We start from the raw sequence: 25,108 nt of genomic DNA on the forward strand, positions 1-25,108 counted from the left end.
GGAAGAAGATATTAACCTCAAGGTACCTTTATTTCCGTTAATACCGTAACTGAAACCTGTACATTAAGAAAATTGAGCTACATTTCTAGTTCACGTGTAGTTTGACTAAACAATTGATGGTTCTTTGTTGTTGTTTGTTGTTGTTGTATAACTAAGTGAATAAGGTCGGCTAAAGAGATTACAAAAGTGCCAGTATAAAAATCTAACACTGTAAACACATTAACGTCACTTTAAAAGTCGAGACAAAAGTTTCAAGACAGCGATAAAGCTCATACTCTTGCTCTCGCTCTGTCGTAGTAATTACAACGTGCCCTGGGAACATAAAAATTTTTCTTGCGCCTTCTCGTTAATTTTCTTTTCCACCAGTCTGCAGTCAACTCGAGAGCTGATATCACGTTTCTACTCTCTTTTCCATTTATAAGCTTCTGGGATATAAATCTTTATGATTCGCTTGTATTTTAGTCTGAGAAAACAACTAATTATAATTATAACTAATAACTACTTCAAACATAAACTAAAGTGTTTTACTTAGTGGTTCAAAGATGTGTGTTCTAAACTAACAGACAAACATTAGTATCAACATTTATGTTCAACTGAATCATTGATCGAAGAAACATAAAAGTTAGTGAGTGATTTTATTGCCGTTAGTAAGGTAAGAGTGAATTTATTTTTTAGTAAACGACAGAGTAATAAAAATAATAATTTCTTATTATCATCAGATATTAACTTCCTTTCTTATTTACAGATCGTAACTCGCAACTCAAATATTTCAACCAGAAGCCAGAGACAAAGCTGAAATGTGAATTAGAGTTTATGATGATGCAGGAAAGTAAACTTATATTATATTATACTTAATGTGATATATAGTCGCGGTATGTTTTATTAATAATTATAAATCATATTTAATAAGCCATCAGTTACCTGTCAACTGTAAATTTGCTATTTTTTGTTACACAGTAAAAAATTTTTTACTGTGCAAATATTATATTATATCATAGTTCATAGAAGAGTAAAGTGTATGAACTTCGTTATTCTATATCCAGCGATATTAATCGAGGTATAGGTGGATGGTTTTGGAGATGCAAAGTAGGGAACAAGGATAAAAGGAAGGAAGGAAGGAAGGAAGGAAGGAAGAATTGACCTAGCTGCGTTGTTTTCAGTTTATATTGGCATTGTTATTCAGCAATACCGAAATTAAGTTGCCCTACGCGGTACACATACACTGTTTGATAGTGGAAATAACAAGGCAATCAGTTGACGATTATTTCTGGTAAATGAAAATTAGCTGCGTGAGAGATTCAGATAAATATTTGGGTTTAATATCATTATCGGCTGACAATATCTTGTTATTATTTATTGTACTTGTAGAGGTCTTATTATTAAGCAACAACGTCCTTGTTTGGATATAAATAATATGTCGCATAAAAAGTATGTAACAGGATCAATATTCATTAGACAGATGCTTTAAAAATCAACATTTAAGGCTTCTTAAACTAGAACACGCGTTATCCACATTGCAATACCTTTTTTTATTTAATACATATTTTCATTGTCTCTTATTTCCTTCACCCGCTGGTCGTCTGGCTTAGCATACAGCAGTATCCAGTTCTTTTTCCCGTTTTCGCAAGGCTGGGTGAACTAAGCATCGTAGCATACTTTTATCCGGCATTTTATGCGTACCCAGTAGGATAATCTTGTTATACTTGTTACCAACGATACTCACACTATTATATCCCTCTGTATTACTCTTTTTTTCACCGAGTTCTTATTCTATGATAACCTAATCGTTCATTGAACCGTCTATTCAGCTTCTACGTCCGACACATAGTTTTGCGACAAAAAATCTAAATCCCTTGGAATGGAAAAACGCGTTAGTATTCCGGATGAATTCAAAGTGTTTTTGTTAACTTTTAACAAAAAAATTCTAAATGTTAACGGCGGAATTCATGCAGTATAATTCAATTCTTGTATTGTAATAATGTATAATTCAAGATATAAGCAATTGCAAGCACGCCAGAGTCTTATACTCTGAATTTTTTGTTATTTTTTTTTGCCTATTCATAATGCTTAGCATTTTCTGTGTAGTCGTATTTTGCTGGCTCTGAGTAAGGAAAAATCGGCTTTCCTTTTCATGACTCTCCCCTAAACGTAAGACGCTTCGACATTGCTAATATTTCACTGGTATATTTTGTGCAGCAGGTGCAAGTAGTGCTCAAATGCAGATAAAACAATTTGCTATTAAATTTTTAAACTACTTGCTTTTTGTTCTTTCTTTATTATTCTGATTTATTCTAATTATTTAATGACTCACTGAAAAATTAATTTAAAAATTTATATAAATTTTTATAAAAAAATTTTAAATTTTAAATTCAATTTTCAACAAAAAATTTTGACATCTTCGAATAAAAATAACGTGAATAAAAATTTTACGGTCAAATATGAGAGGTTCAGAATAAAGAATAAAGAATAAAGTTGATCCCCATAAAATTAAAAAACAATATGCTTGACATATTCATAACTTTAATATTAAACCATTCCGACAGCCATATATTGAATTTGTCACGTAAATCGTAGAAAGGTATATTAAACTGCACGAGACATGAAAAATACAAGATCGTCCGTCATATTTATAAGCTTTAAAACGAATTCCCGGGTGGATTTTGTTGCCCTCCAGTGGTCCTTGGAGAGGTCGCGGTTAACGCTATTCGCTATATACTAACTGTAAGTTGATAGGGTAGGTGTGTTTGCGGTTCGCCAGAGGGTTGCGCCCCCGCGGGTAGAGGGTGGTTGCCGCTCGTATAAGGTTAAAGTCTGACACCACATGAACACATACATATACTACCTTTCTTACATATAAATATTCAACCCGCTATCCACCATCCACCATTCACCATCCGCCATAATTTACAGTTCTTAGCCATTCCGACATTAAACCCTCAAATTGATAGACTTGGGCTGTGAAGCTCGCCGAACGAGGTAAGTAACCCTTTAATTTAGCGTCTGTTCATTTCAGTATTGACTTTTTTATTTTTAAATTTAAATTACGGATAAATTTAGTGAAATTCTTATTTTTTAAGATTTTGTGCTGTTAATAATTAAATTGATCAATACAGAGGTCATATACTTCGCAGTTAAATATTCAAAATAAAATTTGAAGCAGTTTTAGAGAAGAAATTAATAAAGTTTTTATTTTTTCAGATTATGTGTTGTTAATAATTAAATTGATCAATACAAAGGTCATATATTTCACAGTTAAATATTTAATAATGAATTTGAAGCATTTTTCAAGAAGAAAAAAGGGAAGAAATAAGACAAATAAAATAATAGTTAATATTACAAGATGAAATTGTATAAAACGGTACTTATATTAATTATATTTTATAACACGATATAAACTACACTAAAAACGATTTATGTAAATTAATCTTCCAGTAAATTTACTATAATTACTTTACCGTACAGCAGATACTAGACGAGAAGACTGATGTCACTTGCGTACGTGAGTAAAATCTGTACGGGTAGTACATAATATAACGAGAACGGAAATGTCATCTGTGCTATATATACTTCAAACAATGTATATGTACTTTATATCTCGTGTGTAAAGACAAAGTGTTTTATATTATTATATTATATATATACTCATATACTCATACATATATACGAATGTCAACATCAGAAGTATATTTATTCGTATCTGTCTATTGGATCCCGAGAGAATAAAGTTTTCTTCAGGCGCATGGCATTGTTCTTTGTCCTTGTTTTTAGTGTTTTGTTGCGTCACTCTTCGGTTAAGAACGGTATTTTGTAGGAGTAGATGTTTACAAAAAGACATTTAGATTCCGGAAGTATAATACTTCAAGAAATTGGGCAAACTTTTTGGTTTATTGTAGAATTACTGGTGTGTAAAAAGTTGAGAGTTATTTTTAATGTAAACGTCTGAGTGAATTTATTATTTATTAGTTTATTGAATTAGAATAAAAATAAAAAGATTGCTCAGTGAGCGAGAAGAAAAAAATTAATTAAAAAAAAAAAAAATAGTACAGAGAGTATAAAAAATGTACAATATTGAAGCAGATCAATATTACATATAGTGTTGTTAAACACGCGAGTTATTCCTAGAGAAAAATATGGCCATTGGGATTTGCTTAATAATCGATACTTATTATTATTATTATTATTATTATTGTTTTATATAAATAAAATAAATTAAAATTATTTATTTAAATGAAATAAAATGTTTTATTTAAATAAGTATATTCATTGGGAAAATTTTTGGATATTTATTTATAATTTTCATTTCATTTTTCAATAAGAATATTGTTAATAATAATAATAATAATAATTGTAGTAGTAATTAATATTAAAATTAAGTTGTGATAATTAATTATAATAGACAAAAAATGGTAATAAATTTATTAATTTAATAAAAGTCTTGATTTAAAAATTTATAAAAAAAGTCAGTAATAAAAAATACGTCGTTAAAATAATAAAATTAAAAAAGTTAATAATTATTATTAAAAACAAAAATAATTAATATCTCTAATTATATTTTTTTAACTCCAAAAATTTACTGCTAACATTTGAGTTTCATAAATTTTTAAATTTTAAAATTCTTCTTCAATTACCTCAATGAAATAGTAACTACGAGTAACTACTTAACCGATAAAGGAATAATTAATAAAAACATCAAGGTTAACATTATCTGAATAATTTGATTAGTAAAATCAAAATATACAATTCATACAACCCGGTTATCACGTGTTTGATACACTTATTGTTAAGCAAAAATAATAAAAATCAATGTGCAATAAAGACAAGCCGACGTTTAGTGTCACGCGATACAAAAGTTAATTTTTTTTATTTTCAAGTTCGTAGTATATTGGTGAGTCTGGTCAGGGCCGCGTGTTAGTACGCGGACAAAAAACAACTCCAATTAATAGCTAAAAATACCCCAGGACTCAGTCGGATAAAAAATATTTTTACATTTAAAATTTTTACAGGTACTATTAATGCATTATAAGTAAAAAGTTTTTATAAATTTAAAAACCACTTACGGCTCGTTCTGTGTAGTACCATCGTGAAACTAAAATTACTTTAAACTTATATCACAAAATGATAATAAAAAAAATAAAATAAAAAAAAAAAGCACCTTCCACAGTCTAGTTTACGAGTTTACACCCCCTTTTAGTTTATCGATACACAGTAATTGCCGCATCCGTACATGTAGAAAAACAAATCACGAAGAAAACATATGTTACAACAAAATTTATCAACACTTGTTCTTATTATTAAATTTTTCTTCACTTTTTACTGAAATTTAAATTATAAAATTATCGCTACATGTTATCTTCACACTCGGCGTTATGATTCACCGTTTAATTATCGTAATTGCGTCATATGGCGCCTACTAATTTAAAAAAAAATTACAAAACTAATAGTAAATACAATAAAATATAATATTTGTATTTCTACGTCGGGTTGAACAATAAAAGTTATAAGTTATAACAATAGCAATGCAAGTACGTGGTATTGAGTGTAGCTGCAAGAAAACGAAGTAATAAAGCTCCAGATACGTTGGGGCGTCGCGTACGTCGCAGTGACTGGCAAACAGCTACATTGGCGCCCTCTCTTTTCACCCCAACTGGCAGGCTTCTGTCTCAGTTGCTCGCGCGCGCATCTCCACCCTCGGACCTACACATGCTTCATCGCACATTATTTCATTCTTTCTCTCTTTTAGTCGGGGTAACTCGGTGGTTCCTTCCCTTACCTGTACTTTGACGTCTACTACTCCCACTTTGCTTTCCATCACTTTTTTTTTCTTTTTTTTTTTTTTTAATCAAAATAATAATTACAATATATGAATTGAAAATCGGTGTTTTTAATTAATAAATAGATAGGAAGTTTTTTAGCAAAAGAACGAGATCAAATGTGTACATATTAATCAATTTTATTAATTTTTCAACCCCGACGTTTCGGTATGAGATCTCATATCATCCTCAGGTGAAACTACAATTTTTGCAACAAATTTAATTAAATCTATTTTATAATATATTACAAAATTATTATTATTTTTTAAAAATTACAATTAAACTCTATAAATTCATATTTTAATTTTGAATTTGAATTCTAGAGAAAGAAAGATAGATAGAGTGAAATTGATAGACTTTTTTTGTAAAGCATAAAATTTTTTACAAAAAAAAATTTGATATTACTTTTTCGTTGACATTTTTAAAGATATAAGCTCATCCCGATGTTAAATAGTTATCATATAATTAAATATTTAGTCTATTACTCTGATTAAACATCATCTTAGTCCAATTAATATTTTCCTTCAGCCAATATAAAGTTTCATAAAAGCAAAATGACTATAATTAAATTAATAGCAGATAAAAGTAAAGAATCCCTATTTCTTGAACTAGAACTGGCCTTTACTCAAGTCGACCTTTATCTTATTTTTCTTCATCAGCGTCTTTTTATTTTTCTTGCTCATCTTTTCCCTCTATCCCATATATACCACCCACCGCATCAGTGTCACTATCACTATCACTATATTTTATATTTATTCTTTCTCACTAAAGCTTTTCGCGCTACTTCACCTGATGGGGTAGTACACAGGTCATGTGACTTTATCGCCAACCAATCAGCGCAGTCTGTACATTACCCAGTGGTTCTCATTCAGCAATAAAGCGTAAAAAGATGTATCATCGTCCAACACAACACACAATTCCTGTGATGTAAAATATAATAATAATAATGATAATAGTAGAGCACATGTAGCACTTGATATTAATATCAACACATATAATGACAATAAGATGGATAACATAAAGGAAAGCTGGTGAGTTTCGCAGGTTTAGTTTGTTAATGCATTAAATCTCATTATATTGAAACAATGATACGACATGAATATTTGTATGAATCCAAACAATAATTTAATTTAATTACACAAAAACAGCATACGCTCATACATGTATTGTATGTTTTATGTAGAAATAAATTCACAGATAAATTCGCAGTTGAGTTTACATAAACAATGCATCGCTATCTTATGACTATGACGATAAAAAATATCTGGCGGATTTACAGACAGAGATAGAGAATCGGAAAAGGAGAACAATGTAATTCAAGCTACCCGCGAATCATGTCACGGAGCAGACAACCGGTGAAATATATGCTTCTAAGGGATTAGATGATCTCCCGGTATCTGGTGGGACTGTGGGACACTGCAGTTGTATGCAAAAAGGAAGCCGAGGAGAGTTATGGTCATGAAACGTTAAATGCAGCACAGATCAAATCGTATACATATATATATATTTATATATATGTGGACATAGACGTGCATAGGTATTAGAGTGTGGAGTTGAATGCAAGGGAGTGAGCAAACAAACGAACGAGAGCTTAATGATGCTCATGAATCATCCGGAGAGCGCGGTTGTGCATGTCAAAGACACCTACATGGCCCAGCTACGTTGCGAAACTCCTGCATGTTAGTTATTCGTATTCACCTGTCTATCGCTTACAGATATGTGACGAATATTCCTCCTAAACACTAGACAATGGCTTTTATCGTCTGCTTATATCGCGCTGTCACTCTGACTTCTGCCTACACTGATTCGATATTACCCACTGTAGTCATAAATAATTTATGTTCTAATAGGACAGACATTTCACGTCAAATCACCCATTTTTGAGTCTCAGATTTGATTTTAATTTGATTTTGGTTACCCCTACACCGAAAAATAACTTTGAAGAATTTCATTTTTCTGATTTGAGTAGAAAAATTTTTAAACTAAGAAAATTTTACTTAATTGTCTTAATTCAAGACAATAAAACTCTTTAAAATTATTTTCTTGGTTCAAGAATTTTTCTCTTGAATCGTTAATTTTTTTTTTCAGTATTTGGATAAAATATCTAGAAGATTTTATTTGCTGATACAAAAATTAATCAAAAATCATTTTATTGGTTGAAAAAAATTTTTTTTTTAATCAATTTAATTTTTTATCGGTCTGTGTGGATATAAAATTTTTTTATTTTCATTTATCTCAATTAAGCATATTTTTTTTTTTGTGGGCGTAATTTTTTTATCATTTTATCATCCACGTCCAAAATTAAATAATATCTGCGTTGAATAGTCCTTTTGAAGTTGCGAGATTCATTAAAATTGATTAAATAGATTATCAAGGGTGATCAAATGATAAAAAGTTTATTTAATATCATTATTATGATTATTACTTATTGAGTTTTGACAAAAATCAATGAGCACGTGAAATCGAGCCGGGTTTTGTATTTTATCAATGTGGTTTCATCTGGAGCCAGAATAAACTGGCTGATCAAAAGGATTTATAAAATCAACTGATACGGTATAAAAAAGTATATAAAAGTATATAGTACGGATTGGATTCGGTGGAAGCTATTTCGTTTTAAGTGCAAAAGTAGTGCCGTATAGGTACAGGTATAGATGCATTGGTACATACAGCTTCATGTAATCGACAGATACTAGTATCAGAAGTATTAGTGTGCTCACGCTGGAAATAAATGAAAGAGAAAAAGGGGACAGAATATGCCGTGCAATGACGTTCTATTTCTACTCAGTACAAAGTACATTGAAAGAGTATAAAAGCAGACAAAAAGTAAAGCTGAAGCAAAACCCCGTGTAGAGAGCTTCAATTTTATATCATGAATATTACCGAGACCGAGCGTGCTATTTTTTACCACTAACTTTTTTTTTTTTTTTTTTTTTTTTTTTTTTTCCATCAGAAAGTATCACGACTTAATTAATTTGAATAATAGACGAATAATTATCTGCGCTAATGGCTTTTTTCCGTTCATTGAAATTATTACTATTATTATTAATATAAAAAATGTAGAGAAAATGTTATTTTTATTTTATGAATTTTTTTTCATTTTATTTTTTATTTATTTTTTCCTCTAAAGTGCTTTTTTATTTATCAGTCTCATAGTTTGGTCATACTTGGTCGAAATAATCAAGCGAGATAGATATAGACACAGGAAAGTGTTTCTAACGCAATAACATTTCAATTCGAGGACGGAAATTGCCAAAGGGCATTTTGTCGTCCTCGTAACACTCTGGCACTTTCTGCAGCCCGGGTGGGCGGACCTTTCCATTTTTTTTTATTTTATTGTTTTATATTGTTTATTATTATCTACATGCCTGATAAATTCTCCTCCCTGCTATTTATTTTAGTTATGATCAACACTGTAATTGAATTTAATCAGTTAAGAGCTCAATATTAAATTCAAATATCAATCTAGAGACAATTTAATCATCAGCGCCAAGGGATTTTATCGATAATACAATGAACATGAAATTCATTATTTCCGTCAATATATCAAGTCCAATTCAAGTGGTCTTCAGTTATTGTGTATTAAATATACATAGACATTTAAATTGATGCTTTGCATTGTATTTGTGCACGTAAATCAAATGCCACTACCTTATCAATATAAATATTAATAATAATATGAATGGAGTTGCTTCATACTCATACATTATTTTGAGTAGGCATAAGGAATTGTGTAATAGAGAATTGCAAGAAGTTTAATTGCCATTCATTTAATTTATATTAATATTATTATTGTATTTTTAAAAAATAATGACAGAAATAATAACAATAATAATAATAATAATAATAATAATAATAATAATAATAATAATAATAATAATAATAATTTAAAGAGAAATAGAGATAAAGGATAACTCTTGAGAGGAAAAACAAAATTACTACAACTCCAATTGTCAGAGTTAAACTTTAAGAGATGACGACAAAAGGGAACAACCTGATAACGACTACAGACTACATATATTCTACAAAATATCTCCAGTGTGACTGAATGAAACTACCCGACTAAAATGCATTAGATAACACAGTACCACAATTGAATTATTGCATTAGACACTCCCACTGTATTAAACCCACAAAACCGGACTAAAATTATCCTTGCAGTACCAAAAAATAGTAATCAAACATACAGTTTGTAATCAAATTTTTGAACTTTTGATTCAATAAATTAATCAAGTGTAAACAAGGGAAAAAACAAAGATATAGATAGAGACGTGAATCCAGATACAGATCAAGATGATCCAATTATCATAGTTTAATTGAGAAAGTTTGTGAACGTGATAAATATTAATTGAATTAAACTCGGTTTGTTTCCTTTATCCTTTATCACATAGATATCATATCCGTGACATATATATTATACACATAGATAAATCAGCTCCAATGATAACAACACACTAGTAAGGAAATAGCTCGGGCCAAACTAATAAGCCTTATAGTTTATCCTCACGAATGAGACGTTATACACGTACGTTTATTTTCCAGCTTCGCAAACTCTATTACCAATTACGCTATAAATCTTTAAGCGTTCTGGTGTGTTGTGTCATAAAATACATCAGAAATTATTTATTTATTAATTCTTAAATTTTTTGTATTAACCAGTTTTCGATAAAAATTATTAACAGATGCCTAAAATTTTTTTTAATTTAATTTTTGAAGTATTTACTGTATAAAGGAGCAGTGAGTATTTATTGTAAGGTTTCTTTATGAAAAGTTTAATGAAATTTCATAAAAAATCATCAAAAACAGCTTTAAAGATCAATTTTATCGGGTAGAATTTATTCTAATAAATTCAAGAGTTTAAAATGTACTTATCAGCAACATGAGATGTTTTTTACTTCCACACCAACAGTTTGACTTTAAACTAAACCGAAATTCATAAATCTGACCCTTGTCAGCCAAATGTTTTTACGTCCAAAAGTAATTTATTTTATTCACTTAAAAAACAAAGAAGAAATGTTGGGAAGTAAAAAATTTTCTTCCTTCTCAAAAATTTTTCAAGCTAAATATCGAATTGTTTTTCGAGCTATTTCAAAGCCGGCTATTGTCTAGACCGGGATCAAAAAAAATATCGACAAGCTACAAATGGAATAATTTCTGCCGTACGAAATTAGTTCGGGGGAAGCATGAAATAATAAATGCGATTTGGTCTAGTTTTTCATCCAAAACTTTTATTTAAGAAGAAGAAGAAGAAGAAGAACGCGAACAAGGTGGGAGTGGTTGGGTCGATGCCGTCAATATTAGGTAGCTTTGAGCGGAATAACTTGCTATGCTCGTAACTGGTAAGACCTAGGTGAACAACGGAACACAGGAGAGATAAGGATGAGGAGAGAAGAAGAAAGAGGTCGATTTAATTTTACCAACTTTGTACTTGGGTCGAACAAGTGCTTGCACGTTCGACTTTCAGCCACTTTACCAGTCGTGCCAAGTACGCCGCCGAGAATTCGTCGCTACTCCTTCTATTCCGCGAATAGTTTTAAACTTACAATGGTCCTCCAACGCCTTTTTCCGAGGATAATATATATATTATATTACCCCATTCACATATCTACCTACATAAATCTCTATACATATGTTATATACATATTTGTATTCATAAATATTAAATTCACGATGTTTTATTACTTTAGTACTTTTTATTGCGTACATTCAAAATACTTTAGTATTAATTGTTGTCATTATTTTGGATTTCAATACTATGATTATTAGCAACCTTGCAGTGATTATGTGACTGCCGGGACTTGTGAACAATAAATAAAATTTTGTTTTATTAAATAATAACTTTTATTAAATTGCACTGTACTTTTTTTAACTATTGACGTTTTTAAATTTGAATATTTTTGAAAAAAATTTTTTTTACAAATATTTTCATAAAATTTTTAATGAGGTTTATAATTTTTGATGTTAAAAAACTTTATGTCATATTAAATTTGTTAATAAAATTTTTCTACATCAGTTGATCGATTTAAAAATTTTTTTTCTTTATTTTTCAAGTAAAAAAAAATTTTTTTTTTCTTAAGTTATTGTAATTTTTATAAACTTCGTGGAAAAAAATTTATTTTAAATATTTTGGATCATGCGACTAAACAATTACCAATTTTTTTTTTATCAGTGTAGTTTTTTGAGTTATAAACACGGAAAAATTCAATTTTATCGAGCTAATTAATTCTCATTCCACCATCGATATACATAATAAAATAAAATAAAACAAAAACAGTGGAAACATGACCAGATTATCACAAAATAACTAGAATTATAAAACATATATTTTATAGGGCTGTTAAAAACAAAATTTATTACATCTTCCTGAGCATGTGTCGCTGATTGCGTGCCGAAAAAACTTTGTTAATATTTTCTAGTACTCGCGTTACTATCGCATTAAATCAAAACTATTATCCAACAAAAAAGAAAATTTATCAAACCGGTATATATATATATATATATATATATATATATATATATATATATATATATATATATATATGGTATTACAAGAGATATAGAAAAAAGTTTAAGTGGGCACTTAAAAACTCACCGAGAAAGACACTGTCGTCGTTGTCGAGATCAAGGTCGAGATTGCTGTTGGTGTTAGACTGCTGAGTCTGCCTGACGAGGTCCATGTTTGGGTCAACGGAATAGGTGGATCCCTGACAGTCCTCCTCGAGACACCCCGCGGCCAGCAGTTCGGTCACCAGTGTAAGGTACGGCGAGGTTACAAGTCGCGGACTGGTTGTTCGAACGCAGCCGGGTATCCAGAGCCCAAGAAGACTGTAGGGTACCGCAGGAACCGCTCCCGCACTCACAAAACCGCCGTTTAACAATTCTCCGCACAACATAGGTGGAACAGAGACTCCTCACGTGTTACCTCCAAGAGCTCGAATTCTCTATCTGTCATTAAAAAATTTTTTTTTTATTTTCATTTTGTCAATTCTTCACTATTAAAAGTATTATTATTTATTACTCTTCTGCGGAATTTATTTTACACTCGATATATTTTTTTATAGAGAAGAATATTTGAATATCGATTGATTTTTAATATAACCATCGATTTAATATAAACAGCACACACAACTTTGCTGCTATTGATGCTGACACTGATATGGTACTGGTTCTGAATCTGCTGGCGTGGGTGCAGGTTTTCTGATGATGTCAAGGATCGCAGGACCGTAACTACTTTTACTTTGAGTTGGGTTTAATGTTCATTAATTATAATTTTATTATGCTGAAATCTGACGATTTTTATCATTTTTTTTTTTAAACAATTAAATTAAAAAAATTAATGTAAAAAAATTTTAGACGTTGAAATTTTAAAAAACAAGAGCACAATTTTTTAAAAAACCTTTTTTTTGTAATAACTTTTTTTTTTATTAATTAATTTAATAAATTAAAGTTTGAAAATTAAATTTTTACAAAATTAATTTGTAAAAATCAATATTTAAGATTTTATTTTACAAAAATTTTTGTTAAAATAATTAATTAAATAATAAATTAATTTTTTTTAGAAAATGCAAATTTGATTGATGAAAATTCAGTAGTTAGGGTCAATGAATGTTGAAAATTGAAAAAAAAAAAATTATTATACCAAATATTTTATAAAATTATCAAAATTACAAAGTAACTTGTTCCATATATATTTTTACATTTTCTATAATAAAAATAGTTTATGGATTAAGGAAAATATTCCTCTTCTAGAAAAATTTTTTTGAGGGAAGGTGTAACGTTTCGGGAAAAAAATAAGGACGGAAAAGAATTTCATAAAAATTTCACAAGGAATGCTGGAAAAAAAATTCTTTCAATGTGATAAAAATAAAAATAAAAATAAAAATGCATGTAAATAAGGAGAGTGAGCATGAAAAATAAGGAGACGGAACGAGGACTCACGTGTGCTCTGATCGGTGAGAAAAGCACGCATGTATATTATATTAATCTCATAGAAGAGTAATAGTAGCAGCAGCAGCAGAATGCCATCAGATCGACTCAACCGAAATTGGAAGACCTCGAGCGAGACGAGACTCGAATAATTTTACGGTTCGTGTCATACGCTGCAGTTCCAGCGAACCATACACTTCTGTCATTGGAATATCAATCATCTCTTAAATCCGTCATTTACGGAAAAAAGTAAAAAAAGTTACATTGTAAATTTTTTCATTTTAAATACTTTTTTTTTTGTTTCACTTGAAAAATTTCAATGAAAGATTTTTTTTTTTTAATATGTTAACATTCAAATTTTCTTTTTAGGTTTTTTTAGTTCTAATTTAATAATTAAAAAAAAAAATTAAAAACGTCGGCTAACTTTAATTTAATCTATCAGCTTTAAAAAAATGTATTAAAGTATTCAATAATATCTTTTTGGTATTTGATACAAATTGAAGGTAATTTATAAATTATCAATTATAATTACAAAGAGAAAGAGGTCGATAGGTCTTATTGGATTCTCATTAATTGGTAAATAATGGTGTAACTTTATCAAAGTTATAGTACTATAGTCTTATTATCACAACAGAACTAAAGAACATTGCGCTATTATACCGCCACGGGCCATACGGTGGGTTTTATGATAGCTCATGATAATATATATATATATATATATCGCAACGCGCATTTCTGAGCTAAGGTCGAAGGAGGCCAACCAGGGCCGTCATAGATCAGAGAGTGCCAGGAATAAAACCTTATTTAATTTAAAAAAAATTATTATTTCAATAAAATATTTGAACTTATATAAAATATAAGAAGAATAATATTGAGAGCTTGTATACAAATTATCCAGATATTTTTTATTTTTAAAAAGTTCGGAAGTAATTCATAAAAAAGAGGGTAAAAAATTTTTTATAATAATCCCACATGAATTATTGAATAATTCAGTATAAAATATTTTCAGATAATAAAAGTAAACTTTTGAATTATTCAAAAAGTTAACATATTGCAAGATATGTAAGAACAAATTGTTACAGCTTAATACTTACTTAAATGAATTATTAAGCAAATAAAAAACATAAAAGCTCAACTATTTATCGAAGAAAACGTACACCATAATTACGGTATATTTTAGATGAAATCTCACTATCGATTAACTTAATAACTTTAAAGCGAAGCATAAGAAACTTCCTTAGTAATAATTAAAAAAGTTGTTACAGCGAAAATAACTGACGAATTAACCTCCAGTATCGAAAATATGAAAAGTTTGTTTTTTAACCGTAAAATAAAGATGAAGAAGGTAAAAAGTAGTTATGAATGTTATGCAAAATAGATTACACAATATTTTTATTCTTTATTTGTTGCAACGAGGTTCGTGAAGCCATTAACTTGATTTATTTTTCTATCTTTATATTCTTTGCTTTTCTCCCGTATATAACACGAACCCGGAAAGCTCATGAAACGAGTCAAGTTATAAGTTTGCTCTGAAAAGGTTCGACTACATATAAATTTTCCCTCTCTAAGGTGAAATCTCTCTCTTAGTTTTTCTCTTTTCATCCTTTTCATCCCTAGTCTGGGCAAACATTCAAGCCAAGTCGTTACCAACCTTCTCAATTTTACCCACCGACTGCTATGCTCTCTCTGCTTTTATAAATCGCCAGATAAAAACATTTTAAGAATGTAATTATAAACAAAAAACTCTATTCGTCTGGATATTAATTATCAAATTCAATTTTCACTATTTTACAAAAGAACTTTGATTATTTTTCCGTCAAAAGAATATAAAAATTCTTGTTAATGTTCCTCTTAAATTTAATTGCTCGTATTTCAAAAACTTAACTTTTAATTCAATTTATATTCTTCATATAAAATAACAATTCGATCTCGTAAATTTTATAACGCAATAAAAAACAAAAGAATCTAATAAAACTCAATGGATAGCGATGTAAATCGAAGCTTATTTTATGTAAGCTTCAATTTATATTTTATCAAATTAAGCTTCGATAGTTTATGTGAAGATAAAGTTAATTTATCAAAAAATTTTTTCCTTTTTTTTTTTAATTTTTAATTTTTCTCATGAATAACAAAATAATTAGGAACAATTCTTTACTTTGGACTGACGGTTAACTGAAAAAGAGACGAATCTACCCAACAGACAGACAGATCAGTAGTGTTTTATTATACGGTGCGAAAAACCACTAAAGTAAATTGCTTTTTGTTAATTTATCGAGAGCTTACAGGCTATCGGCACTGTAATTGACGATTTATTTCAAAGCTCTCAATGCTTGAGTACAATTCAAAGCAAACTGGAGGTAAAGAAAAGCAAAAATAATAATAATATAAGTCTAATGATCAAAATATCTTTTACAGATCGATAAATTTTGAATTGTATAGCTCGAATAAAGCTAAGTGGATAAAAGAATAAAAAAAGACACCTGGTTAAATAAGGCTAGAATTCTGATGGAATTATAAATGGTAGTTTTATTATAGAATCAACTTAATGGAATTTTTTTATTATTATTATCACCAGGGAATTTTTCGTGCTGGCGATCATTATGTTGATTGGAAAAAAAGTTCTTTTTTTAGTACACAGAATTAAATATGAAATCTTTTTAACTATTTACATTGATATTGAAATGATGAAGGTCTTTTAAAATTATATTGGTTTAGCGAATCCATTAGCGGATTCTGTTAGCATTGCCCTCAAATCCTTCGAAGGTTTAATATATTATTGATGTAATATTTGTTATTTTTTTTTTTTTTTTCATTCGAGTGTAGTTGTAAGATTTAGTTTGGAAATTTATTTTTAATTTTGTAAAATATTTTTTTTCTGCGATTTTTTATCAAGTATATTAATTTTCTTGCCTTGAGAAAATTTCTCTCTTGCTCCAAAAAATTAAATATCTCGATAGAAGTAAATTTTCATTAATATTTTTATTGATTAACATGTCAAATAATATTGAATCATTTTTTTTTCATTCAATATGTATAATTGCACGCTAAAAAAAAATAAAATGGGTATCAAAAATTTAAGAAAAAAATTTTCTCAAGGTAAGAAAATTTTTTTCTCAGCTGAAGTAAGTGGCGCTGCTTCCCTAAAGTATCTAAAAATCTTGATCAAATAATTGATCAAAAAAATTTTTTTTCTGTGTACTAAATTAATGAGTATTTTAATTTTTGGTCTTGATTATTAACTTCAAAATTTTTTAATTATAATGACTGGCAAATTAAAAAATTTGTTCAATATTAAGAATTGAAAAGCTCAAAAGATAATAGGACTAATGAAGAATAGAAATAATTAACTAGCAAGTGAGTATTAAAACAGAGTGAATAGTGTACCGGGTCAATAACTAGAAACGCTGCTGCAGCAGGTTGATTGATCGCGATTGAGGCTCCAGTCAACCTGGCGCCAGTCCAGCAACTCTCAGACCCAGACCTAAAACAATTCTTATGTATGTATTATGTATTAGTCGAGTATATACACATACACTTTTGATTACAACCTGATGATGCAGCCACGCAACCGCCAAAGCACATATACAGCACCCACATAAACGTCCAAGTGTGGAAATAGTGAGTAGTATACTTATTGGTGCCGTGCTGCTCGGGTACGAGTTTAAAAAATAATAAAATAGCCGCTACTCGTCGAAAGCCAAGTCAACTAGTATAGCATACTATAGGAGTGTACTAGTCTACCCCATCGACTTTATTTTATGTCGACAATTACGATGCAATTACGATAAGACTCGCCGACCGACATTGTTATATTTTTTTTTCTTTGCATTAACACGCTGGAAAAATACTTATTATTATTCTAGGAATGATAAAAAATTTAATAAACACATACGTTTTTATTTTATTGGTAGGGTTAATTACTTAATGTATTTTATTTAAAGTATAAGTATTTAAAAATGGATGCAGACTACAAAAAATTTGATTTTTGACTAAATTTAATTTTAAATTACAAATTTTTCATTTTTAATAAAAAAATTCAATTTTAAATAAAAAGTTATTAATTTTTGATGAAATCGAATTTTAAATTACAAATTCTTTATTTTTAATCAAAAATTTACTTTTGAATGAAAAATTTTTAATTAAAGGTCAATTTTAAATTAAAAATTTGTAAATTTTATCAAAAATTGAATTTTAAGCCACTAATTTTTAATTTTAAATCAAAATTTCCAATTTTCAATTATAAATTTGTGTTTTTTAAATCATTAATTTTAATAAAATTAAATTTCGATTTAATAAAATTACAAAATCACTTTTAATTTTTATAAACATCAAAACACACCAACGATAATAATCATAAAATTATTTAAAAATATTCTTTTTAAAAACTTTGCGCAGTGTAGCGTAAAGCCAAAAAAAAAAGTAAAATGCAAATCACTGAAAAAGTGAAATCTCGATGGTACTCGTTAGATCAAAAGTGGAAGTAATTTAAGCAACTTGTTAAAACCCATGTTTACTACTTGTGTATATGTGAATAGTTGTCTAAGTATTATGAATATGAATTCATCAAGTAAAGGGGAAGATACTTAAGCGGCATATCACAAGCATAGAGATATTTCGAGGCATTAGTGCACATTGAGGGAGGAATAGGAGGGAAAACGTCAGAGGGAAGAATAAAAGCAACAATAAACATATCTGAAAAAGACCAAAAAAAAAAAAATAGTATATAAGCCGTGATTTTTGCTGGTAAAAAACAAATCCGTGACACAGAAGAGTACTTGGTCACGTTTACTAGAGAGGTGAAGATAGAAGTGTAGTGTGCAGTATGGTTAGTAACTATTATGTGTAGCAGCTTCTATTCAGTGCAGAAACGGATGGTACTATAGGTCGTAAAAGTAAAATGGTTGGTCTACTTTGTAGACAGTGTAGTACGTAGCGCTACTGTAATTTCACCCCTATGTATTATATTGTATCTAACAATATAAAAAACTGCGGATGATGATACCTCTAAAGGGTGACAAAGTTAACTTTGAGTTACTTTTTATGCCACCGAGCAGATACAGGTCGTGGTCTTCAGAGATGTACGAGAGACTCTAAAAAGTTTTGTCTAAAGGATTGTATTTAAGGATCGTTGACCTACACGTGTGCAGCTCTGATGCTTTGCGAAACTTAAGCCTCTTACTTTTAATTAACATTTTTCTTTATTTAGCTTGAGATTTTGTTTACGCGTCATAGAAAGTTGCATTAGACATTTCAGAATTTTTCAAGATTTTATTCAACGTCTAAAAAATTAAAAATTTTTTAATTGTTTAATTTTAGTCAAATAATTCATTTCTTCTTTCAAAAGTAGTGAATTTGTAAAGGACTGAAATTTAGTTTTGGTCAATGACAACAGATGGCGCGACGTCCTCGAGTATAAAATAAAATGTACATGAAAAAGACGTTCTAAGAAGTAAAAATGAATTTTTTTCTAGAAAAATATTAAACAATTATGTCTTTAAGTCGTAATTCATTAGAGCAACTAGAATGAAGAGTTAAAATTGCTCGGACGGTGACATTTAATGCTTAGAAATAAATAAATAATGGTAGGGTCGTATACCTTATACATATTACATACCATAAGAATTTAAAGAATGTCGTTTGACATTACCTGTTTTATGAGTGAGAGTAATATCGTTAATGTCCGTCTTTTATTAGTTTTTTCCATAACAAGCGGTCAAATTACTCTGTTTAAATAATGAAATATCTTACACAATTCATTAATCAACTTGTATTATAAAAGCCAGCAAACAGACTGTTACTTTCAGTAAATATTAATGTCAGTGATATTTAATTCAGATAAAGCTCGAAGCTTTATAGCAAAGTCTGAAAAAATTCTTCTGGAGTCAAATAAAAAAAGTTTATAAACAATAAAAAGAGGAGAGAAGAGTACAAAAGAGCTAGCGATTAATGTGGTCCCTTAGTGAACGTAAAATGCGTGACAATAAGTGTGTGACAGTAGACAACAACAACAAAAACAACAGTTTAGAGCTAAAGCAGAAAGGTTACATTTATTCGCCTTTCTCATTTTTACCGAGAGCCAGCACTCTCATTCTTTTTTATTTCAAAGCCGAGGGAGCATTCAGGTCGGCTGAAAGCTAGGCCAGACTATTTTTTATTATCATTTTTATTATTATTATTACTATACTTTTCTTTTATTTATTTTTAACCTTACTTTTTCTCTAGTGCATCTCACTGTAACTCGCAAAAATGAATTCAAGTCAGCAATTCCAACGTTTCTTATCATGCATTCAAGTGACATTTTAATCTTACTTTATTGCAAACCTCAATTCCGTCGAGCAGATTAAAAAAGCACTTTAATAATGTCGAACTTTTCCAAAATAATTACTTTGCCAATGATTGCTTTAATTTATGAATTTATGGGCTCAGGGAGGAGAAAATAGTTATAGTGTGAACATTAAAAAAGAAGTTTATTGCTGTTTCCGCAATTTTGTTTATTTTATCAGTTGTAAAAAGTCAAATTTATTTTAGGATTATTTGAATTGTTTCACCATATGTTACCGGGTATATTATGTCAGATTAGCATTTAAATGTCACGTACTTGTGTATTAAATTTATTCTATTATTATTGTCTGTGTAATAGAGAGAAGAAAAAAATTTTTTCTCCGGTATTTATTTGATAAAATTTGTTTTTTTTTTAGGTGAATTTGGTTCCATTAAAAAGGTCTTTATATAAATTTGAACCTTTTCGAGGTTTTATGTATTTTTTGGTAATTGTCAATTTTTTCTGTCAAGTTTTTTAAGAAATTTTAAATAATCTGTTGGTTCTATAAATTTCTTCCATGACATGTGTCCATTAATTAACTCGTAATTGATCCGGTGATAGCAATTTTATTTTTAAAATTTATTTCTAAAGTATTCAAACTTTCCTAAAAATAATAAAAAATCATTAAACCAAAGTTCTCTTATTTATAATTCGCAATCGTTATTTCAAGTTGCTAATTATTATTATTATAAATTTTTTTTTTCAAAAAAATTTGAACCTTTCAGTATTTTTGGGAGCTTATAACAATTTATATTTTTTTTTTTTTTTTAGAGTTCAAATTGTAAAAACTACGAAAATTAGGTAATAAAATTTTCCATCTTATGTTGTTATTAAAGTGCATCGATATTGGTATTATTTATTTGCAACAGTAGCTTTTTACTTCCGTACGCATCAAAGAATAAAATTCAATTCTATTCTACCGAAAGTAATTGAAAAAATCACTGAAACGTAATAGATAAATCCTCTGCAGACGATTACTTTATTAAAAAAAAAATCCAATTTTATTTGTAAAGTTGCAATTTACATTTAATGAAAAAATTCAACAAGTTTTACACGCCATCACCTATGCAAAATCCGAAAAACAATTCAATTATGTAATCAATACGATCTCTAATGAATAAAACTAATGACTATTTAAATCCTCAGAGATTTCTATAGCCATGGACATCAAAAAGTCAGGAACAGATGAAAATTTGAAAAACAAAAAAAAAAATTTTTTTTCTGTCAATTAATTTATTTTTACTACGAGCCGTTTGATCTCAGAATAAAATGACTTTGATGATGGTGCTGCCAGTGTGGATACGACCGAATTTAATATAGCTCGTCCTATTTCCATGGAAAAAAGCAAAGGAAACTCGAAGTAGATGTGGAAATATAAAGATAAAAAAAATATTTAAAGCTTGGCACTGTTCCCAACCAACGATATGACTTAAATAACGCCTTTTTAATCAGCCCAGTCTATTCACTCTACGGAATATCGATTTTACAATTTTATTAAATAAAAAATACACATAGATGTATATAGTTATTTAAATTAAAGTGATATTACGGATATATGTACCGTGTATTTATTCATACACACACCTAGAATCCTACGAGATGAATTGACGATCGATTCTGGTAGGTGTTCGCAGTTGGCTGGTTGCACGTGCGCGTTCGACAATAATTAATGTGGTTCAGAGTATATATATTGTTGAAATAAACTGATATGGTATTTTATGTGAGATAAGATATAATAATGTGACGTGTAAGAGGTGAAATTAGTACTAAAAGTCATCAGTAAAAAAATACTGATACTTTTGAAATTTTATTTTCTGTTTTGGTCGATTCAAATTTATATTTTTGTATTCAGGATGCAATATAATGAAAAATTGAAGGACTTTTTTTGGAAAAAATTGAATCAGTACTCTTACGATTTTCATATCTTCGATATTTAACCGAGAATCATCAATTGATTGATAAGAAAAATTCTTCTACGAGAAAAATTTTTCAAAAGAAATTTGAATGAAAATTTTGCTCAAAAAATGAAAGATATAATAATAAAATTGACAAAAACCTTTTTTATAGCGGATAAAAAAAATTATTCGTATCATTTTTTGGTATCTTAAAAATTTCCCTCAGAATTTAAAATTTAAAAATTTTTTTTCTGAAAAATAAAAACTTGAATTTATTGTTTGGAAATAATAAGAAATATTGTAAGATTTGAATTACTGTTATCTAACGAGAACGTGATGTAATTCGAATGTTGACTTGAGAGAGCGAACAAAGGATTGATAAGAGCACATGCACGATAACAATGGATGTAAACGTGTATCCCAAGTAAACAGCAGCCCATTTGCCTTGTATAATAGGAGCACGTTAGTCTGCTGGTTCATCGACTTAATTACCCGCAGAATCGCTGACTGCCTTACATACTGTCTGTGTAGTACATACGTGTGCCTATGACGTGTACATGTCTTGATGCTGGTAAATGTTAAGTGTAAAGCGCAAGTGTCTGCCTTTATATCTCATGATTATGACTGTGACGTAGTACGTGTATTATAAGTGATAAGCTTATTGATCAGAGGGAAAAAGAAGAGATGGAAAAACCATCTCTTCTTTAGTCTTTAATAATTTATTAATTATATGATTGATTTTTAATAAACTATTATCCCAAATTATCACGAAAAAAAAATATTCTTATTAATTTATCATAAAGATAAATAAAAATGAGGATATCTACTTAATCTGACCTTTAATGTAGTAATAAATTTATTATCGTCTGCAAAATACGCGCAATTACATAAACAGATACTAAAAATCCAGAAAAAAATTCAGTTCACACAAAAATTTAGCGGTGAAAGTTCATAACAATTAATCGTGTCTAAAAATGGATATTTACTGTGGTATTATCGTGGCAACAATAATAACAATTATCATTTACAGTGTGATAAAATATTCATCATCAAAAACGAATTTAAAGTGTGACATAGCATGTGTGCCGGGAAAATTACCATTTATCGGACATAATTTACCAATTATCACAATGCGCTCTAGCTTTCTTTACATGTTCAATATTGACTTTTACCATTTGTTCCCAAATAGCAGTATGATGGGTTATAACAATTTCTCCGTCCCCGGAATAATCGTCCGGGATCCGAAATTAATAAAGCAAATAATGACTACGGAGTTCATGAACTTCAGCAAAAATACCTCCTCCTTGGATCACGATTTGGATCCCTTGTTATCGATAAATCCCTTCTTCACTTCTGGCGATCAGTGGAAAAAGAGCCGGACAATACTGCTGAACGGACTAACTAGCCAAAAATTGAAGCTAATAACCCTCGGAATAAGCAACGTCGCCGATGAATTCACAAATTACCTCGAACAATTGATAACATCATCTTGTTCGAAATCGGGAGCGATAACGGTCAATGCCCTGGAATTGCTCTCTCGTTTTACTGCCCAAGTTGTAGCAATAGGAGGATTCGGAATAAATGGAAAATCTTTTAATACAGAACAAGAAACAGAAACTTTTGAAAGTATGGTTAGACCAATGTTACAACCGGGAAGTTTTTATGAATTTATCAGCATTATTACTTTTTTCTTTCCGTTTATAGCCAGAATTATGCGCGTAAGATTTATGCCAAAGAAAATTTACCATTACTTTGTTAACATCATAAAAACCGTGCTGGAAGCTAGATCAAGCGACAATCAAAGCCCAAACAATGACTTCATTGAAAAAGTCTCCGAGTTGTGCAGAAATGAAGAAACTGGAAAAATTGATGAAGTTTTAGTTGCGTCTCACGCAGCCTCGTTTTTTCTCGATGGGTACATAACTTCTGGAGTGACATTAGCGTTTACAGCCTACCAAATCGCAAAGCATGGAGAAGTCCAGGAGAAACTCAGGCAACATGTGCTCGATATTCTGAAGAAACACGATGGAAAGGTGACATACCAAACGCTGGAAGATATGAAATACATGGAACAGGTTATAAACGAGTCAATGAGACTCTTTCCGGCTCTGGGGTACTTGGCCAAAGTCTGTACCAAGGAAACCAAACTGGTTGGCTCTGATGGTGTCGAGTGTTGTGTAAAACCAGGCACCGAGATGATTATTCCTGTATTTGGACTGCATCATGATCAAAAGTATTGGAATAACCCAGAATTGTTTGATCCGGAAAGATTTTCACCCGACAATGCTGGTAATATTAATAAGTTCGTTTTCTTGCCGTTTGGCGGCGGGCCCAGGCAGTGTGTGGGAATGAGGATGGCCATTTTGCAGATGAAGGCTGCTTTAGCGATGTTGGTTAAGGATTATTGGATTGAGGTTGATCGGAAAACTGATGAACCTCTGAGAGTTCATAAACTATCGGGGCTTTTTACTGCCCCCCATTCTGATATTTGGATCAAAGTTTGTAAACTTAAAGATCGGAAATAAGAAAGGTGAATTAAAGTTTCAAAATTTTAAGACAATTTGAAGAAAATTCAATAAATTTTTTTTGAGTTTTTTAGAATTAAGAAAAGATCAAAAGTTTTTATTTATTTTTTTCATACAAGTTAACTTTGAATATTCTAGTACAGTATAAAATCATTAGAAATTAAATCGAGTGCATTGCATGCTCTTGAAACAGCGACAATAGAGAACATGCTTCGTTTGAAGCACCAATATCGAGATTAAATTCTGAAATGGCCTCACGGTACCTTTGCTTTAAAAATTCATAAATGTCCGCTTACATTAACTAAAATTAATTCTGCAACCAAAAATCTAGCTTATTAAATTACAATAAAAAACTTTAACTTGCTGTCTAACAATTAGAAAATTAAATTAATATAAGAAGCTCTTAAAAAAATTTAGGTTGTAGATAAAAAAATCAATGCAGCAATCAAAAGATAAAACACTTGAGTTTATAAATGAATTTCATTGCTAATATAACTGATACTTAAACTTTGTTTTCATATTGTTATCTTTTATTATTCGCATCACTCTTTTAGCATGAGTAGGCAGTAAGCAAGAGTGTCTACTATTAAATATACGCAGTACATCTCAATGACGTTCTCGCATAATATAACA

General features: G+C 29.6%; 2 protein-coding genes across 9 annotated transcripts in view; one reads left to right on the forward strand and one right to left on the reverse strand.

Moving 5' to 3' along the window:
• Positions 1-25,108, reverse strand: part of LOC141526301 (protein Fe65 homolog) — a 51,784-nt gene that overhangs the window by 16,248 nt on the left and 10,428 nt on the right. For 6 of the 8 annotated variants that reach the window (XM_074241237.1, XM_074241236.1, XM_074241242.1 and 3 more), the window contains one exon: positions 12,400-12,752. In XM_074241237.1, coding sequence (XP_074097338.1) covers positions 12,400-12,700 — 301 coding nt within the window. In that variant the 5' untranslated portion in view covers positions 12,701-12,752. Of the gene's footprint in view, positions 1-5,057; positions 5,553-12,399; positions 12,753-17,117; positions 17,194-25,108 lie in introns of those variants that run through there. The other 2 variants (XM_074241238.1, XM_074241244.1) reach the window with 2 other exon arrangements.
• LOC141526458 (cytochrome P450 6j1-like) lies at positions 22,281-25,016 on the forward strand. The gene has a single exon (XM_074241493.1). It carries the CDS (start codon positions 22,925-22,927, stop codon positions 24,473-24,475), a length of 1,551 nt encoding a protein of 516 aa, XP_074097594.1. The 5' UTR covers positions 22,281-22,924; the 3' UTR covers positions 24,476-25,016.

The sequence above is a fragment of the Cotesia typhae genome, unplaced genomic scaffold (assembly GCF_013202065.1).
Source record: "Cotesia typhae breed Kobodo isofemale line unplaced genomic scaffold, CoteBio_Ctyphae contig_33, whole genome shotgun sequence".
Classification (NCBI taxonomy): Eukaryota; Metazoa; Arthropoda; class Insecta; order Hymenoptera; family Braconidae; genus Cotesia; species Cotesia typhae.